General features: G+C 56.2%; 1 protein-coding gene across 2 annotated transcripts in view; it reads right to left on the bottom strand.

The window, feature by feature from the left end:
- Positions 1-13,222, bottom strand: part of DNAH17 (dynein axonemal heavy chain 17) — a gene marked incomplete at its 5' end in the record, with an annotated part of 111,651 nt that overhangs the window by 41,803 nt on the left and 56,626 nt on the right. For both annotated transcript variants that reach the window (XM_082602739.1, XM_082602740.1), the window contains 12 exons: positions 1,219-1,410; positions 1,511-1,675; positions 2,172-2,333; positions 3,434-3,525; positions 3,899-4,046; positions 4,726-4,828; positions 7,261-7,426; positions 7,861-8,068; positions 8,308-8,481; positions 8,582-8,864; positions 12,216-12,364; positions 13,077-13,204. In XM_082602739.1, the coding sequence (XP_082458865.1) occupies positions 1,219-1,410; positions 1,511-1,675; positions 2,172-2,333; positions 3,434-3,525; positions 3,899-4,046; positions 4,726-4,828; positions 7,261-7,426; positions 7,861-8,068; positions 8,308-8,481; positions 8,582-8,864; positions 12,216-12,364; positions 13,077-13,204 (1,970 nt within the window). The remainder of the gene's footprint in view (positions 1-1,218; positions 1,411-1,510; positions 1,676-2,171; positions 2,334-3,433; positions 3,526-3,898; positions 4,047-4,725; positions 4,829-7,260; positions 7,427-7,860; positions 8,069-8,307; positions 8,482-8,581; positions 8,865-12,215; positions 12,365-13,076; positions 13,205-13,222) is intronic.

Here is a 13,222-nt window from a genome sequence, read left to right as displayed (position 1 = left end):
AGGCGGGGTCTGGCAGAACCTACATTAGGGAGACCTCTCCCTTAAGGCTGGGATTTTAAAAATACAGCCAGCTGGCTAGTCCTTTGATAGGAAGAGCAGAACGCACTGGGGGCAATGACGAGCTGGACGCCTACCTGGAGGCCGCTGTCCCTGGCACAGCCTGCTTGGCATCGTCGGGAGAGCAGCGCTGAGAACTAGCTCACCGTCCCCATCGTCCTTCCTGGGGCCTCTACCCGCAGACCACCCCCTCCTGCTGAGGTCCCAGGGTGCCAGGCTCTGGCAGGGGTCCAGGCCATCCCCCTAAGGCCACCTGGCCAGCAACTGCCTCGGAGCCGTGAGCAGAGGGGAGGGTCCCCTGGGTCTGGCCCTGTCCTGGCCCACAGAAGCAGCCTGGACACCAAGGCAAAGAGAGATGAGCCGTGTTAACGTGGTCCAATCAATTTCAGCTCTAATCCGGGACACAACAATGGTAAGCTCTAGACTGATCGTGTTTGACTAGCACACAGGTCCCCGAGAGAGCAAATCTTCGGGAAAAAGAAATCAATAAAAAGCCTCGGCGGCACATCTTGGGGATGGGAGACCTGAGTCAAGCTTATATTTATTTGATTAATTCAAAAAAGCAGCCTCGGGGGTTCCCTGGTAGCGCAGTGGTTGAGAGTCCGCCTGCCGATGCAGGGGACACGGGTTCGTGCCCCGGTCCGGGAAGATCCCACGTGCCGTGGAGCGGCTGGGCCCATAAGCCATGGCCGCTGAGCCTGCGCGTCCGGAGCCTGTGCTCCGCAACGGGAGAGGCCACGGCGGTGAGAGGCCCGCGTACCGCAAAAAACAAACAAACAAACAAAAAAGCAGCCTCCCAGAACCCTGAGCAGGTAGTTAGACAGCTAGTGAGTACCGGTTCTGAATTATTTAATCTGGAAAACTGGGAAAGATGTGGCACGGTTTGATGACCAGAGACGAGAACCAAATCCCTTTGCCGCTGTTATCTGAGGTGACTCTCTACTGGCTCTAATCTACTGGAAACCCACACTTCCTTTTACCTTCGTCACATGGCCGTGGGCACCGGCCGAATATGTCCCTGGCCTTTACCGTCTAAGATAAACACCCTGCTGGTGACCTTCACATTCTCTGCGCTGGATGCTTCGCTTGGGGAACGGGAGTGGGGAGACTCTTCTCCACTCCCCCTCCCGAAGGGCGGCTTATTGAAAGGCGACATCTCACCTTGAGGTCTGGGATCCCGTAGCCCTTCTTGAGGGTGATCTGGAACACGTCCAGCGCGCTGATGTACGCGGCCAGGCGGGAGAGGCTCTGCTTGCCGCTGCCGCCCACCCCCACCAGCAGGGCGTTGCCCCGTGGGGACTCCAGGATGCGGTTGATCCTGCAGATGTGGGCCACCGCATCCTCAAACAGCACCTGAAGAGACCAGACCAGAGAGACCCCGGGCGTCTCACCGCGCAGACACACCTCCCTCGTCCCTCCCCACCCCGCTGCTGCCTGCTTGAGCCCCGCTCACCAGGTTCATGACTGCGTTGACCTCGTTGTAACTGTCCAAGACTTCCACCAGGAGCTTGCTCAGGGGAGCCACGTCAGTCACCGGCAGGTACTTGGGATCGCCGATCCCGTGAGCAAAGTGGCAGTAGATATTGGGTTTGGCAAATAAGAGCTCGTCACCAAGATCCTAGACGTCAGAGACAAGATGCTCCTGTTGTCGCTGCCTCGGGCACACACATCACGAACAGCAGCCCGAGCACCTTGCCTGGCGGCCTCAGAATGTCAGGCCACGTCTGCAGGGGCCCACGCTGCTGCTACCAGGGGCCCTGCAAACCACTGGGCAAAATCCCCTGGTCCCTGCCACATCGGGAATAAATGGAGAGTCCAGAAAAATGATTCTACCACAAAAACCCAGGACACACCAGCGGAGCACGTGGACCCCAGCAGAGCTGTTTGTGCCCAGTGGCTGGAGGGAGGTCTTCACATCCTAACCTGTTGAGGGCTCCACTTCTCCTCGCTCGGGCCACACCCACGTGGCAGAGTCATCTCGTGGGACCCAACGTGGTCCTTCCCATGCCCAGCCCAGGGCCCTCGCAGTGGGGTGGGGATTGCCACAGGGTCCCGACACTCTGCCCCTCGGAGCCTTCCTGGGCTTGGCAGGGGGACATGGCGGCCTGACGTACGTCGAAGAACTTCTTGGTGGAAGCGATGGCCACTCTGCACAGCATCTCCTGGTCCTTCTCATCTACCATCCTGTCGCCGTACACACGTTCGGCTTCGTGCAGCCAGAGGCGGACAAGGTCTAGTGGGATTTTCAGGATCTCTGTGGTGGAGAACAAGAGCCCCTGCCCCAGATGCGGGATGGTCGGCATCCTTAGCTGTGTCCGGGAGGCAAGCCAAGCACCGCGTGTGGATTAAACGAGAAAGTGGCCGCTTCCCCAGGGGATGACCCTTTAGGCTGTGGTACAGTGTCCACTGGAGGTCCAGGAAGCCACAGACTGCCAAGGCCGCGCAAATCCTGGAGGCTGGAGGTTGTGTCTGTGGCCTGAGAGACGTGGGGGGATTCTCCTCACGAGACAGGGTTAAGGGCTGCCCCCTCTAAGGGGGTGGACGGTGGGGAAAGGGACAAGGGGGCTGATCAGGCAGAAGCCCGACTACGGGAGGCCATGGAGTGGCCGGCGAGCTTGGGCTGTGCGGCAAGCCTGCCCAGGCCCAGTCCTGGCTTGGCCATTTACTAACCAAGTGACCTGGCAAGTTCAACAGGTGCTTTTTTTCCAGGCCCTTATTCTGGGCTCTGGGGACACAGTGATGATGGGACTGACCCTGCCTTCATGGAGTTTGCCTTCTAGTGGGGAGATGTAACCAGACAAAATCACAAGGTAATTACACATTGTGATGTGTGCTATGAGTGACATAAACAGGGACAGTGAGACAGAGTGTGGGGGGATGAGGAGGGGCCTCTTGAGGGCACGACATTTGAGCTGACGCTCGAAGTGGAGGGAGCCTTAGACTTCCCATCTGTAAAATGGGGATATACGAGCGTTACATGTTGTTTAGAGGAGAAAATGGGGATGTAAGTGGCCAAACCCATCAGCTAGCTCAGTCAGTACATAAGAGGAAACATCATCACCACCACCATCACCATCAAGACTACAACCATCACCACCACCACCACCATCACCATCACCATCACCATCATTATCAATATCCCCACCATCATCACCATCACTACCATTATCATCATCACCATCACCATTATCACCACCATGGTCACCATCATCACCATCATTATCACTATCACCACAGTCCCCATCATCATCAACATCATCCCTGTAATCAGTCCACAGATCACTTTGCTTTCTCTCCTGAGAGCAGCAGAGGAGGAGAGCATCTGTGGGTCAGGCCTTGGCCATAAGGTGACATGACATAGCGCTAAAAGCAGTACCTGGAAAATACTGGAGAGGTCCCTGAGGTTGAAGACATAATGAAACTTAATGGCTGTGGGCAGAAACGTTGATGTCACTTTCTGGTGCAGGGCTGTTCCAGGAAAAAGACACATCAATTCTTGCACACTCTTAATGGCCTCAGGAAGTGCAAAGCTTAAGCTATAGTTTCTAAAGCAAATGGACTGTGAGATGGTGACAATTTAAGTAAGAAATCTGCAGAGCTGAGGAAGGAGGAAGTTCGCTACTCCACTGATGTGTAAATTGTTTCTGTATACTGAATTTCCTATCCTCTGCCTCCCCCTCAAGCAATTGGATTTCACAATACCTCAACAGCATCGTTAAAAAAAAATATTGACTTGGAAGTATAAACAAAACATTCACCAGGGGAAAATATGAAGCCTCCGTCAGCCCCAAAAAGCAGCGGGCCTCACTGACAGGAGAGGGGGCAAGGCAGGTCAGCTTACCCAGGGCGGACGCCACCAGATGGCTGCTCATCTTCTGGACTACCATGGGGACCGAGCGATAGGCCAGGTGCTGGGCCAGGATGGTGCTGTAGATGCTCATGAGAGCCTCCTGGCCCGGGAAGCTCACGGCAAACACACAGAAGTGGCGCTGCCCGGAACAACCAGGGACCCTCGTCAGGCTGCTCGTAGGGACCAGCTTGGGGCAGGGCCACCTTCCTGGTGGCCAAATGTCTCATGGGCATGGTCAGAATGGACAGGTTCCCTCCTCATGCCATGTGTGAGGTAAAGCCCCCTTAGATATTGATTACATCTCAAACAGCCAAAGTCGTGTAATGCTCTCCAGAAAAAACTTGGAGGAGGCCAAAGAGTGCCTCATAGCGCAGCCTGGATTTAAATTCCAGGTCTCCATCTGCTTAGGGAATTCAGAGGTGAGGTCCTGCCTGGGTGGCGTTGCAGATAGAGTACAGGATTTCCTGTTAACTCTGAATTTCACATAGGAAATTTTTTTTTTTTTAGTACAGATATGTCTCAAACATCGTATGGGGCATGATTTTCTGTTTATCTGAAATTCAGATTTGAGCAGGCATCTGTATTTTTATTTGCTAAGTCTGGCAGCCCTATGGGCTCACAGGGAGAGCTGACTAGCCTCTCAACACCCCCCCCCCCCACCCACTGGGAATGTCCTGACATCTTCTGAAAGGCTGGGGCGTCCTCCAGGGAATGCCAGCCCGCAGCCCCACAATCCCAAATCAATGCTTTCCTTCTCATTTGCCAAAGCGAGCCTTGGGCTCCTGCAGCTGACCGAGATGAGTCTGGGTCCTGCCTACCTGAAGCCTGGGGTCGATGGTGAAGGATCCAGCAGTGGGGTTCATGCACGCTACGTACTGACAGTTATGGATTTCCTTCAGTGTCAGCTTCTGTCGGTCATACCTGCGCGGGCAAGGCCAGCGTAAAGTCCTGCTGCCCGCCCCCAGGAGCCACCCCCGGCTCCCCACCCACCCCAGTACTGCCCTGCATATGGTTAAAAAAAAAAAAAAAACCTCAAAATAACAATGACATGTGAAATGGCCAGTTGTACTTCATGCTCTTAAGAAAAATTTTGAAACAGGAGGCAACAGAGTGGCTCAGTGTTCAGGTCTGGGTTTATGTTCCAGCTCCTCCATTCAGTAGCATCGTGACTCTGGGGAGGCTGGCTAACCCCTCCGTGCCTCAGTGTTCTTATCTGTGCAATGGGTCATTATGAGGATGAATGGAGCTAATGCATGAAAATAAACTTAGAAGGGCACCTGAAATAGAGCAAGGGTTCCATAAATGTTTACCACCGCCCCCATCATCACTCTAATTATCAAGGATGGTGATGGTGACGATGATCAAATAAGTTGAAGAGTTTCCTCGGTGCCAGGGCACTGCTGACACTTCCAGGGGCTCAGATGAGGTCCAAGGCTATAAGGAGCTTGTGCATCTTTCATGTGCCTTTTACCTTTTGGCTTTTCCCCCCATTGTTTTGTTTTCTGTTAGGAGTTGGTGCTGACCCTTGTTGATTTGTGGGGGTTCCTTGTATGCCCCACATAGCAATCCACTGCCAGTGTCAGGCATTGCAAGTAATTTCTCCCGTTAATTCCACACCGTGCTTGTCCATGGTGTCTCTTGGTGAACAATGTTCCTCAGTTTTCAGGTAAGTCAAAGTAACCATTCTTCGGCCTTCTGGTCTGTGCTTTTGAAACCTAGGTTTGAGAAGTCCTTCCCACTCCCCACCTTTCCCCGGGTCACACTTTCTTCCACCAACGTGGCAGTTTCTCCTTTGGCTTGTGGGTCTGCCCTCCACGTGGGGCCCGCCTGATCTATGTGGTAGGGGGTGGTCTGTGTTGCTGTTTTTCTGCCCTTGCTGACAGAGCCTCTGAACAGTCCAGCCTTCCCTGTTGCTTGTGGGGCCCCTTCATCTGAAATTCTAGAGGGATCTTCCAAATCTGACTATGCCTCCCCCTCCTAGAGAGATTCTTCAGGACAAACTCAAGGGCAGGTGTGGACCCAGGGCTGAAGCTTCACAGCTCTTAGAGCCCTCTTAAAGAAGAGTACAATGCATCTTAGTTTTGTAAATTTTGCACGGATGCACGACCTGGTGAGCCATTTCAAGAGCATGCAACCAGGGCCCGGGAGAGTGAGGGGCCACCCCTGGGCCCTCCTGGGCCTCCCAGCAGATCCTCCCGTGGGGGCACGGGCAGTCCTCACGCATCCCTCCTGCTTTGCCCTCGGCCTCCTGCCCTGTCCCTCCCCAGACCTGTCCTGGGCCCTGGCCATCCCACACCACTTCCATGTCCTCACAGAACTCTCACAGGGCTGCACTTCAAGTGTGCCCCGCCCCGGCCCAGCTCTGTCACCTCCCCAGGGAGCCATCCCTAACACCCTGTTTCCACGTCACAGCCCACAGCCCCCATGGCTTCACTGCTGTCCTTGCTGGGTTCCTACAGCCCGTGAGCCCTGGAGTCGGTGTCATGTCATGGGGAAAGGCCAGCCATGGAGTCAGACATGTGGGCTTGACCTCCAGCTGGGCCTTTCATCAGGGCTGTGACCGCCAGCAGGCCACTTATCCCCTCTGTGCCCTATTTCTCGGCAGTAAGAGGCAGGCTCCACGCATCCCCTCACGAGCCCTGATGAGATTTCTCGGGTTCCTTTGGTCTCAAAACCCCCAGGTTTGGCCTGGGCCACTTGCCAGGTCATCATGGCACACTTCTTTCAAGTGATACTTGTTTTAACCACACTGAATGTTCTGACCTTTCCAGATTGCAAATGTAAACAGGCCACCCTCGGTTTTCCGTTGCCCTTGGGAGAAAGTGTTCTCTGTCCAGTGGTCCATGAGTCCTGGGGTCTGGCCGCCCCTGCCCTGGGCACCCTCTCCCTCTGGCTCTCATGCTCCAGCCACGCTGGGCTCCTATGGCCCCCTCCAGGGGCCACGCTCCCTCTGCCCATGGCATCTGCTGTGCCCGAGATGATCTCCCGCCAAAGTATTGACACTAAGGCCAGTAATGGAGCTCCCAGCTGCCTCCTCCCATCCCGGGTCTCTGACCCAGCCGCTGGGGTCCTCTGTGACTGCTCCCTTCACCCTGGAACTGCACCCCTCTGTCTCCTCTGCCATATGGACACTTCAATCGGAGGGGTACCTGTCTGTCCCTGCTCCATGGAACTGCAGGCCACAGCCGCTAGCCCGGGGCCTGGCAGATGCCCAGGGCGTATTTGCGGAATGTATGAGAGGAGGAGACCTTGACCCCCCCACCGCTCCCCAGACCTGTGACCCCATCAGCGTGGTCCTGTGTCCCAGCCCTGCATCCTCCCTGTGGCAACCCCCCCAACACACACACACTCACCAGTGCCTGTGGTCCATGTGCTGCCGGAGGAGGGTGTGCGGGGCCACTGTCCCGTACTTGTCCACCTCAGGCATGTTCATGTCGTCGATGAAGTAGACCAGCTTCTTGGTGCCTGGTGGCCCATAATTCCGCCCTGATTTCTTCTCCAGCGGCTTTTCGAGAACACCTAGAGAAGGGAATGGGGTGACTACCACGGTGCCTGGTAGATCTCAGAGGCGGTGGCCCAAAGGGTAGCCCTGGGGCACCAAAGACAGGTGGGTTGGACTCCAGCCACCTCAGGAGTAAAGGAGAGGGTGGTGGGCACCACTGGCTCCAGGCACGGAGACAGGAACCGTGTGCTCATCGACCTCGGGGCCACCTGAGACTGGTTATGAGGGGAGCTCCCTGTGGGATCTGCCACCCTCGTCCCCCTGCTCTGGGCATAGGGAGCAGTGGGTGGGGGCGTGGGAAGTAGAGAGGCATCTGGCAAGCTCCCAGGTCTGCAGTAAGGAGGCGCGGTGAGGAACGTCAGGGTGGGACTGGGGGGCAGTCGCGTCGGATGAGAGTGATGGGGTATGTCGAGGCCGGGCTGTGAGGACCCACGCTTGTTCTCAGCCTCACCCTGCAGCGTAGCCGAGGTCGTGTAGAAGTTGAAGGGCACGGCCTGCACTGAGTAGTCGTCTGTGCTCAGGCTGTCCAGCTTGTCCCCCATCAGCACTGATTTGCCCGTCCCTGCGTTCCCCACCAGCATCACTGGCCATGACTTCTCCATGAGCAGGTCCAAGAAGTAGCGGATGCGGATGGTTTCTGTGGTGTGTACCAGTGAGGCCTGGGGGAGGGGGCAGGAGGATGGGGGGAGAGAGGGAGGAGCTGTAACCCCAGACACACCTGAGCCTCCAATTCCCACCTTCCGAACAAACTTGCAGACCTGGACAGTTTGTCAAATCCCCAGTCTTACTTGAAAGGTCCTATTGTTGAAAACCGTTTGCAACTGGACATCCCATTGAGAAGCGAGTGGGATGGGGCTCTGAGTCCTGCTCCTAAATCGTCACCGCTCTGGGCAGTTACCTGCAGCGGGACATCAGGGTCCAGCTCGAAGCGGGGCACCTTGTCCGTCCACGGCAGGAACTTTTTGGTGTCGGGATCTATGTAGTAGTCAAAGATCGTTCCCTGCGAGGGGAACTTGATTGTCTTAAATTCGTTGATCCACCATCGGCTGAACTCGACCCGATAATCTACAAGCTGTTGGGAAACAAAATAAAGCACAGAAACGGCCCGGCTGAGAGCGATGCCAGGAGACCGGGTCTGGGTGGCCAGGCACCCGTCGCGGCCGGCTGCTCACCTGGTCCTGGAACATGGCCCCTCCGAAGGCCCAGAAGCAGGCGAACACGAAGTAGAGCTCGTACAGCTCCTTGGCAGAGTCGGGTGGTACGTTCTTCTCGGTAAGGAGGCACTCGAGCAGGTGCAGGATCATCTGGATGACCGTGATCTCGGGCACCGGAGTGATCGTCTTAAATCCGACGCGAAGCTTGTCCAGGCAGGTGGGCAGGTACTTGTCAAAGAGGATCATCAGGTTGGCCTTTTCCGACTGCACCGTGCGCCTCTCGATCCAGCTGCTCACCACCCTGGGGAAGACGGGAGGTGCTGGAGGACTGGGCCACCAAGTTGGGTGCCCCCTGGCGACCCTCCGCTTGGTCAACGCTTCCACGTGATTCTGGTACTCCTGCCTGGTGATGCGGCCAGTCCCAGACCTTAAGAGGATCTGACGAAGGTGTGCTCTTTCCCTGGGATTCTAGTGGTGGGGTGCTGACCTCCTAGAACAAACGGGAGCCATCCTTCCTGCCCCCAAATGCAGATAATAATGAGGACAGTAGAGCTGGATATAGGAGAAGAGGAGAGGAGAGGGAAGTTTCATAACATCGTCTGGGGGAGAGAGAGGGAGGGGATGGGAAGGGAAGAAAAGGGAAAGGAAAGGAGAGGAGCAGGGACACATCATTGCATTAGCTGGACTCCTGGATCCAGCCATGCCTGAAGCATACATGGTGAATTGAGCCAACTGACACATTCAACGGAAGAGTCCAAACCAATACAACAGGCATTCCTGAGGAGCCACGTTGGGTTGTCTGGCACACATACATCTCTGGAGTGGGTTGTATAGAGGTGGCCCACCATGGCTGTGAGGGGTGTGGATTCTAGAGCCCGACTGCCTGGCTTGAATGGGCTCTAGTGTGGCCAGCCATGGCCTCGGGCAAGTTACTCAACACGTCTGGGTCTCAGGTTTCTCATCCGTAAATGGAAGTGATGATAATCACTCCCATATTTGAAGGACTACCTGGGCTGATATTTTTAAAGCTCACAGAGGGGAGCCTGGTCCACGGTCAGTGCTAAACAAGTGCCTGCTAAAAGCAGAAAGAGCGTCCGGCTCCCTTGCGGGCTGATGAGCTCAGTGAGCCGTCCTTTCTAGGAGGCCCAAAACGTAAGCAGGAAGCTCGCGTTACCCGACGCAGCTTGCCTGCCCTCCGCAGCCCCAGCAGACATGCCTTTCTGCAAGTGAGCGCACGTTCTGGAAGCTCTGCCTATTGCTGCACCCCTAGCAGAACAGAGAACCCAGGGCTCAAAAATTCTGCCCCGTTGCCCCTGGGCTCACTAGGTAACAGAGGAAACCTTTAAACACTCTACGTCCACAAGCAAACACAGCGCAGCTGAGAACTGGATTCCAAATGCAGTTGGTCTTCAGAATGGAGACCAATTTGCAAATCTATAAATAGACTGCTGCATTTGCCTTCTGTCTTGAAGGCGGATATATCAAATTTCAAATTTTGCCTTGCTAGAGACATTCAGTGCATGCAAATGTGCGCGCTGGCTTTGATCTGAAAAGCCGACCCAGACCCAGACCCCGGGAGGACGAGTGGCTTCCCTGCAGGCTCCTGCCCTGTCCCCAGAGGCCACGGGGTCCCTCTGGCCCCGGAGCTTTGCTTCACCTCCCCCTCCTGGATATGCTCAGCCACCCCTGCCTTGAGTCATGGCTGCCCCTGCTGGAGGGCTGCTCTTTCTCTGGGTTGGGGGGGCCTGAGCAGGCTCTCAGCCTCTCCACTTCTCTCCAGCAAAACCCGGGTCCCCTCCTGGTCCCCAGGATGCCACCCACTCTCTTGGTTATCCCTCTGGAGCCCCAAGACCACTCCTGGCTGAAGGGGCATGTGCAGGGGGAGACCACGTGAGACTCAGAAATGTGGCTGTGTGACGGGTGACGTGTCTACAAGCCAAGGACTGCCAGCAACACCAGGAGCTAGGGGAGAAGCCCTAGAAGAGATTCCCCCTCAGAGCTTCCAGAAGGAACCAGCCCTTCCAACACCTGATTTCAGACTTCTGGCCTCCAGAACCAGAAGAGAAAAAACTTCCATTGTTTGAAGCTGCCCGGTTTGTGGTCCTTTGTCATGGCGGCCACAGGACCCTAACAAAGCAGGATGACAGGTGTTGCTGGACAAGGCGGCATAGTGGTGCTGGGTCTCAGCAGCCCCCAGGCCCCTGTGGGTCAGGCCAGTTCTGGTTCTGTCCCTGCAGGGTCACTGCGCTCGTGTACCCGCCTAGCCCCGGCCTCGCTGCATCGGGAGACGGCGGTCTCACTTCCCACTCGATGCACAGACGCACCGAGCGTGAACTCTCCACCTCCCCCCTCTCCCCACAGGCACACTTCCCTGTGCCTGGAAACACCCACGCCTGCTCATCTCGCCCCCGCTGCTATGAGACATTTCCAGAAAGACCCTCATCACCAGGGCCTCCTCTCAATTCCTCCTCCGTGAATTGCCATCTGGCTTCTGCCCCTGTGGCGCCAGGAAGCTGTTCTTCCTGAGTTAATGGTGAGCTCCCAGCTGCCAAATCCACTGGCAACTTTCTACGCTCGGCTCCTTGACCGTCGGACGCGACCCTCTCGACGCTGCTTCCCTCCTGAAGCTTTTTTCCTCCCTGGCTATGTGGGGTGTCACCTCCCTGGTTTCCCTTCTACCTGTTCCTTCTCGAATCCTTCAAGGATTCTTCTTCCTCCCAACATCTCTTACCACTCTCCACATCTCTCCGGGAGACCCAGTTTCCCCAGCACGGAGCATCCGAGGGTCAGACACACAGCAGGTGGCAGAAAGCACTGGTTGAGTGAATGAATGAATGAAGTGGACAACTGAATGAATGCAGCCGAGGTGTTTCTCCTGAGCCTGTCAGTCCCAGAATGTTGCACTGGGGTTTCTACTCAAGACCATGCAGGATGTCCTGGCGTATAAATTACCAGCCATGTGTCCAAGTACAAAAACATGCCTCCAGGATCAATGGCAAGCCTTCAAACATTTCTCACATCCATCGCTCCGCCCCTGTCCCCAGTGGCCACCCGTCATCTGCTGCCATGAGCTCTCCTCGTCACGTCAGAAAGGGCCCCTGTGCCGGCCCTGGAGGCTGGTCCAGGGTCAGTCCCTTCCTGCCAAGAGCATCCTCGCGCTTCACGCTCCATCCATGAACACCTGACCACCGTCAGTTCCTGGGAAGCTCACACTTGCGCCCTGATGCCCCTTACATGTTGGTTCTTACTTGGAATGCTTTCCCCTATCTGTCCACCCAGAAAGCTCCTTCTGCTGTCAGGCATCAGCCCAAACTTCCAGCTCCTCCAGGAAGACTTCCTGTCTCCACAACAGGCCCAGACCCTCCCTCCCTCCCTCCTCCTCAGAGTTCCCTGCATGTGGTACAAAGTTCTGTTTCGTTAGCTGCCGTGATGCAGAGTCTCCATGCATTACATCACTTATTCACACATCTGTCCCACCTCCTTTCATTGCCCCCACGCTGCTGCCTGGGGAGGGCCCAGCACAAGGTACTTATCGTATGAATGAGCGAGTGAGTGAGTGAATGAATGAATGCATACACAGGAAGTTCTGAAATGCCAACGCCCTCCTTTTTCTCTGCATAGTTTGGAGCAGGAGAACAAAAGCCCAACTCACGGGGTCCACCCTAGATCCGCCGGGTTGATGTACAGAATGCCGGCTCTGGAGACGGTGGCCGGTGTGGCCGTCCTCAGGTGGCTGATCTCGAACACCAGCCGCATGGTGTGGTTCAGGGGGATCCGCTCGTTGCTGGCCAGGGTGAGGACCTAGTGAGGGGCACAGGCCTGTGGGTTTCAGCCCCAAAGCACCCTCGTCCTGAGGGTTTCACAGGTCACATCTCAGAAGAGGAGGAGGTCGGGGACACTCCCCGTATCCCCGCCAGCCACCAACCAGCTTCCCTAATCCAGCGTCTCCCTGCCGTACTCGATGCCAGCCCCCCCGGCCCTTCCCACCCCAGGGCCATGGAGAGCGTCCACACGTGCGTGGATGACGTAGGACTTCACTCTGAGGCTAAATTTGCCTTTCAAACCATGACCCTGACCCCTCCCCAGGAATTCTGGGGTTCCCTCCTCCACCCAATTGAGAATCACTTTCTTAAGCTGCTTCTAGATAATTCTCAACGCTGTCCGCGCCTTCCAAGATATTAGCTACCCCTCCGACATCGTGCCACGCGTCAGTCAGACAGGAACACTACGTCTGCATCCTTCGCCCACTCTGCGGCCAAAAAGCAGGTGAGCCGGGTGCACGCGGGCCTGCATCCTGCGAGGAATGCGTCTTGTGATGGGGGAGGGGGGCTTTCCCTCGTCCATAACGCTTTGTGTAGAACTCCAGGCAGGCCCCCTCCTGAGTCCCTACGCACAGCGGGTCCTGTCTGCTGAGTGCGGCAGGCGAGACATGTGGCATGTCCCATATGCTCCCCTCCCTGACGTTACTGCCTTTCTTGGGGGGTCAGCTCTGGGATCCAGGGGTCCCTTGTACCTTGTTGTCATCCATGACGGTGTTGAGGGACTCGATCCACATGGGGTCTATGTCCCCATCCAGGACGATCCACTTGGGGCCGTCGTGAGGAATGTTGGCCAGGTCCCGCATGATGGTGGAGAAGAGGCCTGTGGGTGGTGGGGCTC

The sequence above is a fragment of the Mesoplodon mirus genome, assembly GCF_964341445.2.
Source record: "Mesoplodon mirus genome assembly, chromosome: 18".
Classification (NCBI taxonomy): Eukaryota; Metazoa; Chordata; class Mammalia; order Artiodactyla; family Ziphiidae; genus Mesoplodon; species Mesoplodon mirus.
Note: the sequence above shows the minus strand (reverse complement) of the source record. Positions and strands in the feature narration are given on the sequence as shown.